The following is a 10000-nucleotide window of genomic DNA, read 5'->3' on the forward strand; positions in this document are numbered from 1 at the left end:
AGGAAAGGATTTGATTGAGTCATACAGTATCTCATACATGCAGCCATACACATAACAGTACTGAAGCTCATTATGACTTTTTCTAGCTTTGTCTGTGGCCCACAGAACATTCATCCTACATTGAAAGGGTGCAGACTTGTCACAGGCGTGCAAAAATGAGGAAAGAGGCCAAAAAGAGAGAAGGTGATGTCTCAATTGTAGGGTTTCCGAAGTGAAAGCACCAGTGACATTTTGTTACTCAAACCAATGTTTCATTCATCGTTTACTGTGAGGTTGCCCACGTTTTGAACGAGTTGCAGTACTGTGAGAAAGCTTCAATGGCTCTCGCAGTCTGTCTGTACATTTTAAGAACGGGTCATGTTTGTCCCCTTTGTCCCCTATCTAGTCACGTGGCTCTACCGACACCTCTCGACCAATTAGACCCAGCTTCCTCCCTGATTCCACTAAAGCATGAAGAAAGAGGATAAAAGTAGGCCTATCACACATCTGCAAAATGGAGGCCCCTTCCTCTAAAAATAGTCTGACTGAAGAACATGACCGCATTTCTTGTCAAGCTCTCAGTTGACTCACTGAAAGATTTTCAGCTCGGAAATAATCTATTTGATCCATGGTCAGATAATGAGTTTAGCTACACTGTCCGGGATTTCTCCTCTAGCTATGATTCAAGTAATTCTATTAACTATAAGGAATGAGATTATGAAGATGGTAATGTGTTGATTTTTACGTCAGTTGAACTTCAAAGCAGCTTTCGCCAGCAGGGGAATTTCCCTGAGGTACCGGAGCACAGGCTAGTCCCAGTTGTCCTACGCCCAGTTGTCCTACGTCCCAGTTGTCCTACTGTGTCCCAGTTGTCCTACTGTAGCCTGGCTGTATGGGCTAGTCCGCGAACAGACTGTAAAGCAAGCGATCTTTATCCCATTCATGCGTTTATCGTGCGCTTGCCCAGGCCTTACGGCCTGGGCATAAATATAACGATTGCATTCACCACGGCTTCGTAACTCGCGCGGCGCTCCGCCGGCCATGCAGAGGGCCCTGGCCTGGCAAGGTCCGCTGGCCTTCACGCCGCTTGCAATGTCGTGGACAATAATTACAGCAGTAGGACGGCGAATTTTCGGCGAGAGCTGTACACTACTTGAGTAGCTGTACGAATGCTGAGGTGGGGGTAGGCTACATGTAGCTACTGGCTACAGTAGGACAACTGGGACACAGTAGGACAACTGGGACGTAGGACAACTGGGCGTAGGACAACTGGGATTTTCCCCCGGAGCACATTAGGATGTTCCACATTCACTGTTAAAAGACCTAATAATTTGTTGAATTGACCCTCTGAAGACCTTGTTTGAATTCCTCTCTTAACACTACCGTTCATGCAAGCATGTAAGGCACGCTGGCTACTGACACATTTCAAAACCCAGGGAGTCATTTGTGCATTGCGCAAACAATCCAAGTAGGCTAATTAAGATATTGCAGTGACACCACACGCTTAACTCGTTGCTTACAAACATTAGCCCCAGCCTGTAAGATAGTGATAGCATTTAGCAGTACCGTGGTGGGAGGAGGGGGAGGGGGGGGAGGGGGTGCCTGCTGCAGCAGCCAAAAGCTCTTGGAAAAATCTGGAGTTAAGAAAAGCACCTGGAACCATTCCACTCTCTTGCTAGGGGTCACTGAGTTTTGTCTGGAGGCTTTCCCTACTGTAGTTGTTAACAGTACCGCTGCTCTCCTGCAGCCAGGCCAACAACACGCACACGCGGGCACGCACCCACACCTAGCTCCCAGGACAGTACAAGGACAAATTTGGATACGTAGAAAATGCAGGTAGTGTAAGGCCGATGCAAACTCCACCTATAGAGCCTTTTAGAGAGAGGAGGAGGGGGGGGGGGGGGGGGGGGTGTACCGTCATTAATTCGGCTGTTCGGTGCTGCCGAGATTTTGTGACTCTCCGAACCGAAATAGATCTTCTCTAAAAGTGGAATATGCATCAGCCCTTAGCGTGCTCCAAAATGGCCGTCGTTCTACCTCAAATAATTTAGCTGCTTGGTTACAGCTTTTAATCCAAAGCGATTTACAATAAGCAGATACAACATCACAGTAATAAACAAGATAATATGTCAGTACATCAACAGCAATATAACAAATGCAAATGAATATCTATCTAGAAAAAAATATATATATAATCAGTAAAGAAAAAAAAAGGTTTCTAAAAAAAAACTAAAAACAAATTCTATCTTGGGGGCCAGGAGGGCAAACTGTCTCGGACAAGTGGATTTTTGCCCTGGGGTTTTTAGCGAGGGTTCTGTCAGCATCCCTGTGTTGGCTGATCTAAGTGAACGGGTGGTTACCTGGAGAGATTTTTTTTAAGAGTGTTGGTATTGCAGTGGTCCCATTATCTGACACCGGAAGTCATTTTTTTTTTTTTTTTTTAAGATTTGTTTTTGGGCTTTTTATGCCTTTATTGATAGGACAGTAGACTGACAGGAAATGGGGAGAGAGATGGGGAATGACATGTGGCAAAGGTCGTCCGGATCGGGAATCGAACCGGCAACGCCAGCAGGCATCATAGCCTAGTATGTGGTATGCGCCTTGACCACCAGGCCAGCTGGCGCCCCCCGGATGTCATTTAATAATACTAATTTTGTAGCATATTTAGGGCTTGATTTACATTACTTCATCATTGGTACTACAGCACATAAATGCATGCGTGTGTGCTCTCTCTCTCACACACACACACACACACACACACACACACACACACACACACACACACACACACACACACACACACACACACACACACACACTGTAGTGACTAGTCTAGTAGGCCCCTGGTGGCTTGCTATGGAAAGACTGGGTGATGTAGGTATACCAAAACAGGAGCAGAGAGACCTGCCCTGCCAGATATGATTTCATGTCTTATGTAACCTGTAGACAGGGACAGAGAAGCATTGGTTGTGTGTGTGTGTGTGTGTGTGTGTGTGTGTGTGTGTGTGTGTGTGTGTGTGTGTGTGTGTGTGTGTGTGTGTGTGTGTGTGTGTGTGTGTGTGTGTGTGTGTGTGTGTGTGTGTGTGTGTGTGTGTGTGTGTGTGTGTGTGTGTGTGTGTGTGTGTGTGTGTGTGTGTGTGTGTGTGTGTGTGTGTGTGTGTGTGTGTGTGTGTGTGTGTGTGTGTGTGTGTGACTGCATGCCAGAGCTGTCACCACCTCCATAAGCCTGATTTATACCATGTATAAATGTATACTGGGTATAAATCAGGCTAAAATCATATGGTGTCCCACTCAGAAAATGGAAGATTTACAATATCATAACGCATCATGATGCAATGTTTTGAGTTTGTAGATCTGCCATTCTTGCCGCTGGACACCGTCGTACAGCCGATGTATAAATTGGGCATTTGATGTTCAGTGGAAGTGCATCACGAGTCACAACATTAATGTCAGGATTTAGCTCAGACCTGTAATGTATCATGTTATTTTTTTTATTTTACTTTATACATCACATTATTTGCAGTGGTGTAAAGTATCTTAGTACATTTACTCAAGTACTGTACTTAAGTACAATTATGAGTTATTTTTTACTTTACTGGAGTATATCCAATTTCCAGTACTTGTACTTTTACTTCTACTCCACTACATCTCTACTATCATTATTTCAAAACACTAGTTACTAGTTACTTTGTAGATTTTAATTATTATTACAAAACCTACATTAACCACTTGAGCCATACATTTCTGCCATTTGAAAATAGACGCTCTAAAAGCTCACAATTTATCGCGATGCAATGCATTGTGAGCTTGTAGATCTGCTATTTTCAAAAGATCTTTATTCAATTGAAAACTTGGGACATTATGCATAATGAATACTTTCTACTTTTGGAACTTTTAAGTACATTTTGATACCAATACTTTTGTACTTTTACTTATTCCATCCTGACTTTGACTTGTAACAAGAGTATCTACATTGCAGTATTGATACTTTAACTTAATTAAGAAATGTCAGTACTTTTTACACCACTGATTATTTGACTCGGTATTGTGTGTGTGTGTGTTCTTCTAGGTGGTAACACTGTGGTATCGAGCACCAGAGGTCCTGCTCCAGTCCAGTTACGCCACACCAGTGGACCTGTGGAGCGTGGGATGCATCTTCGCAGAGATGTTCAGAAGAAGGTGAGAGCCCGAGAGATGCCCTGCGGACTGTCTTTTCGTGCAATTCCCATGCAAATTTGAACTACAAGAACGATACAAGTCGCGTTGCTAGACTATCAGAAATCCCTGCACGCCAATAACATCTGGTGACATCTAAATGCAATGCAGTTGCTAGGAAGGGGCAGAGAACGGCCGCTAACAAACCTACGCTTAGTGCTTTGGAATCCAATGATATCATTGCCCCAATATGAATATCCTCCGTAAAGTATTTGCATAGCGTCGTTGTCGAGCGTAAACCTTGTATCTCCAAGTTTCAAATTTGTACATTCTTTCGTAAAGTAAAGCCCTGCTTCATCATACAAGGCGGTCGAGGCGTTGTATGCTTGTAGATCGGCTGTTTTCACTAGTTCAAATCATTTTTAAAATGATGAATGCGGCTGTTTTCACTAGTTCAAATCATTTTTAAAATGATGAATGCAAAACGAACGGTTTTGGGCATACAGGGTTTTCACCCGACAACGACGATATGTTCTGCTATCAGAAATATTTCATCCCCTACATTGAATGTTGATGTCGCCAGAATGACCAGACAAGTAATTAAGACCTTTATATACTTAATACTTAGGTGAGTAATGTCAACATTTATTTTGTACTTGATTTGCAAATACATTCCAGTAAACAACATATGATTATGTCCTTTTAAGAGCATGTTTTGGCATGCCTTGAAACCCTTTTATCAACAAGTCAAACAATTTTCATAGTTTTAATGAATAATTATTTTGTGTGGTCTGAAGAGGATTAATATGGATCATTATATCCAGATCATTGCTGAAAAGGCTTGTGGACCGCTGGTTAAGACGCCAAACAAGCAGTGGTGGAAAAAGTACTCACATTCTTTACCCAAGTAAAAGTATCAATACTGCAATGTAGTAGACATACTGTTTCAAGTAAAAGCCAGGGATTCATGTACTTGAGTAAAAGTACAAAAGTATTGGTATCAAAATGTCAATGTCAATCAAAGTAGAAAGTACTGATTATGCAGAATGTCCCATTTCAAGTTTTCAAATGTATAACAATCGTTTGAAAATATTTTCAAATGGCCAAAAATGTATATAGGGTTAAATTGGTTAATGTATGTTTTGTAATAATAATCAATCTAAAAAGTAACAAGAAACCAGAGTTTACAAAAAACATACAGTGAAAAGGATAAACGCAACAAAGCTTGGGAGCTTATTTAAATGTTACAACTAGTGTTGTAGTCGAGTCCACCTAAAGCGAGTCCAAGTCAAGTCCAAGTCCTAAGGGGTCCGAGTCCGAGTCAAGAGCCCCTGGGAAGGGGTCGAGTCCGACTCGACTCCGTCGAGACAGAGTCGAGTCCGAGACCAACGGGGGTCGAGATCGAGTCGAGTCTTTTTCATTTCCTTTTTTTGGTAGGTAGGCTAAATTAATGGCTTGTCTTCAAATTAAAACAATAGGTCTCCCCAAATTACCTTTGGTTGCTGTGGTTTAGGTTACTCCATTGCTGAATGTGATGTGTGTTGTGAACCAAAATGAAATTGTAAATGTTTTTACATATAACATCAAACACATAGGTGAACAATTAATTCCTTTTTGTTCAGTCTTTCTCTAAATTAGCACCAGGGTTGGGAAGGTTACTTTTAAAAAGTATTAACTAGTTATGTTTGGATGGATTACTTTTAAGCAAAACTATTACATATATATATTTTAATGAGTCTCCTGGCACTGTTTTTTCCCCATACCAATTTTCTATCTATGAACCAATATAAGAGTACAAATAAGACTTATGCCATACTGTAGTACAATATCATAAATCCCAGACGATAATTATCCAGTCTAATATCATGATATGGATACGATATTGAGGCCCATGCACCAAAAGGCCAAGTGATTAGAAAAATAATATTCATTAAAAAATAATTATACTAGGCCTACTGTAGTCTATAACATGTTTAAACATTGCTGTTATAGCTGTGCCATTGTAATAGAGCTGCACGATTATGGCAAAAACATTTTATTTTGACTAGCTAAAACAAATAAATACGGTTTCCCCATTCAAACACATAGCAGTAGGCCTACATACCCTTCTGCATTTGAATGTTCAAGGTGAGAAATGTACCTTATGTCATTCTAGTCTCATGCCTTTCAATTATATACAAAATGCAAAAAAATACCCCATGTCACTGCTTCAGGCTTCAGCTGTTTTGGTTCGTTTTAACCTCTCTATAGGGACTTAAAATGATACAAGTCTCTCTGTTGATCAGTGTACTTGTTAAACTTTCGGACGAGGCTTGCTTTAGAAGTTATAATAGGCAGCAGCTGGAAAGACAACAAGACGTCAATTCTTAATCCAGCTGGTGCAGGTGGATGATTTTAAACATGATCACAACGTCTAGTGTTTGGAAGCTGTTTACTACCTTATGGACGTATTTATTTGGAACACGAGGATATCCTAAGAGGGAAGGAGAGTGGACTGAGTTCAGTGTGTGTCTCTGTTGTTGGACTTGTTGGCTGCCACTGCAGCAGGGCTCTGTGTGTGCCTGCGTGCATGCGTGTGCGTATCAGATACGCTCCGTTACTTACAGCTCTCATATGGATATAGGCCAATACATTTATTCCATTGCATTGTAGTGACTCGACTCGAGTGGACTCAGTGGGGCGCGAGTCCCGAGTTGTGTCCAAGTCAAATTAAGGGCGAGACCGAGATGAGACCGAGTCAATGAAAATTTGGACTCGAGTCCTGACTCGAGACGAGTCATTGACTCGAGTACTACAACACTAGTTTGTACAGATGTAACCAAATGTAGATTTGGTGACGTTTGTACATTCTCAGAGTTAACTGAACAATGAGTATGTTTTACTGTGTACAAGGAAATAATCGCAATAATTCCACTGATTTAAGGTTCTCACGCTGGTCTATATCACACCAAACTCACAGTTACACAAGTGCCTGCTGGCTCCTTCTCACTATGGTACAACATGGGGAACAGAGTCTGTCACTATGAGAGGCATTATTCACCACAAGAACTGGAGAGAACAGAAATTGTCTTTATGTGTTATTAGTGTAGTGTAGTTGCTTTAGGCAACTAGACTATTGTTCTTGTCCATTTTTATTTCACCTAGAGTGAAGCTTTTTTCTGTAAACTTAACCTGTAACCCCAAAAGTCCATTGAGTTCAATGGACTTTATCTGTCCCGTTTCTGATTGGACAATATCATGTCCAACCAGACAGGATTGATCATGCTTCATGTGACATGATTTGACATAATATAAATAGTAAGACAACAGTACAAATACAAAGTCTCATTGGATTCCTCGTGACTCGTGTCAGTGCAACCACACTTGCAATTTTCCAGAATTGCACCTTTCTAGTTTTATTGGTCCTAGTAAACCAGCTTCACACTGCTTTGCCTTATTGCACTATAAACATTATAAACATTTAGGGACATCAAATTGTCCCTGTAGTATATGTGACTAACTACTGAGGCCATGAGGTATAACAGTAATGTAACTTTGAGAGAGTGGGTCAATTTGGGTCCATTTTACAGCCTCAGAGTGACAGGCCTGTAAGGGTCCATTTGGTTCCTAACCATCATCTAGATCAGTGTTTCTCAAAGTGGATTCCAGGGACTCTGTGGGTTCCTTTGGGGGTCTAATTTGACCCATACAAGTCTGTAACTCTGACAGTGTACACATGGAACCAAATGGACCCGTTAACAGTGTACAAATGGAACCAAATTAACTCCTACGGGTCCTTTTGGTTCCATTTGTACACTGTCAGAGTTGAGGGGAAACGTTGAAATGTAAAAGTTTGAGAAACACTGATCTAGATGGGGACCCCCCGGAACTGCATTTTGGAGTCAAACATTATACCCCCTTGATGTGTGGAACAGTTCCCCTCATAATTAGTTCATAAATTATTAAGAACAAGAACAAAAGCTCTACCGACGTTGTTATTGTTTAAGTTATTGGTCTCCAACTCTGGTGACACCTGGCAGATGGATGGCAAACACTGTGCAGAGTGGCATTTCGGTTGGCTTATCAAACTATTACAGTAATGTCATGTTGCCTGCTGTGGTTGTAGCATGCAAGTCATTCATTCAGCTTGTTGGTGCAGTAGGTAGTTGTCAGTTTGTGGTCTAACGTACTTTTCACTCTGGAGAGAAGAGCTAATAACGGACTGCTTTCCTGACAACACCTCGCCTGCTCAGACTGTATGTGCGCATATGTAAATCATTTCGAGGTCATTCAGAGGCGTTTCATCTTCTGCACTGTGTAACATTGTATTTAGTTTTTAGCCAACTTGAATGAATAGTGTTTAGGCAAATGAGCGAGCTTTCTAAGTTCTAGCAGTGGTGTGCTGCAACCTAGATAAGCACAGCATATTTATTGAGGTGGGGCTGGATGCCAATGGGGGCAGCAATGCCAGCAATTTATGTTTCCTTCCCCAACTGTATGTAGACACACACACACACACACACACACACACACACACACACACACACACACACACACACACACACACACACACACACACACACTCTCACTCGCTCTCACACTCAGAAGGAGAATCCTGTGTATCTTTACCCCTGTTTAGACAAAAAGTAGACCCCAGTTTTATTTAGTAAACGGTCATAAACCCATTCAAGGTCAATATGGTGTCCTTGCACGCAATTGATTATGGTTGTATTCAGTTTGATAGTTCAGAGGATCCAATCCCCTTTAGTCAGATTAGCATAATTAATGAGGTCATATAAATATCGTCACTGTCGGGCAGAAACCAGAAGTATTTTTTTTCGCAAAGTAAAGCCCTGCTTCACCATACAAGGCTGTTGCACAAAAGTAGTGAAAACATCAGATCTACAAGCACACAACGCCTCGCACCGATCATCTGTTTTCACTAGTTGAAATCATTTTTAAAATGATAAAACAAAACAAACGGTTTTGGAGATACTAGGTTACCACCCGACAACGACAATATGCAGCTGACAATTGACGTGTTTGTGCATAGACTGATTTACCTTTCAATCATATAATGTATTGATGGCCCATAGTCCATAGCTCATCCACAGCGGAGCCTCTGGCGTTAACTTTGGAGAATGTCACCTCGACTATATTTAGCCCCTTGTTCTCTCCAGGCCTGGTGTGAGCCTCTCTCTGTCTCTTTATTTAATTTCATTCTGCATGTTTCAATGGAAAGAGTTGTGATCAGTGCCAATATCAACTCTGCCAGTACTTCTCTAACACCAATGTGTGACTCCACAAAACACACACACACACACACACACACACACACACACACACACACCAAGAACCTCTCCCTCGTTCCAGATTTTAGATCCAGAGACTTATGGAGGAAGCATGAAAAAAGATATATGATCCATTCATTCACTGGAAAAATCATGCATTCATTCACTGGAAAAATCAATTTTTAATCAAATGGACCATTGTGACTGTAAGCCTGGCATAGGGGAAGTGTTGAGTGGGGGTGGTGATGGTGGAGCTGTGGTCATCTTGTGACATTTTACTGTTTGCCTTGCTGTTAGGAGGTGACATTTGAGAGTGGCCAACAAAGAATAATCTGCACTAGTCTCTTATTTTTAACAGGCCCTTTTGTATTTTGTCTTTGTTGACCACATTCACATGTCGGCCATTTTACGCTTTCTTCATGCTCAAGGTGGGTTGGGGTCATAGACCGTACAAAATATGGACGAGGGAACAGTCAAGTGACCCATTGGTTTCTATCAGAGCGAAAATTACGTTTATTTTTTTGCCCTTGTATGGGTGTCCGCCATCATTGTTTTAATGGTACCCATGTAATGCTATTGGCTGCCAACGGTCATGT

The 10000-nt window shown here is 41.6% G+C and overlaps 1 protein-coding gene across 1 annotated transcript in view; it reads left to right on the plus strand.

The window, feature by feature from the left end:
• The window catches only part of cdk6 (cyclin dependent kinase 6), a 53640-nt gene that overhangs the window by 33304 nt on the left and 10336 nt on the right, over positions 1-10000 (plus strand). Inside the window, exon 5 of the mRNA XM_080735850.1 lies at positions 4049-4158. Coding sequence (XP_080591976.1) covers positions 4049-4158 — 110 coding nt within the window. The remainder of the gene's footprint in view (positions 1-4048; positions 4159-10000) is intronic.

The sequence above is a fragment of the Nannobrachium achirus genome (assembly GCF_963921795.1).
Source record: "Nannobrachium achirus genome assembly, chromosome: 10".
Lineage (NCBI taxonomy): Eukaryota > Metazoa > Chordata > Actinopteri > Myctophiformes > Myctophidae > Nannobrachium > Nannobrachium achirus.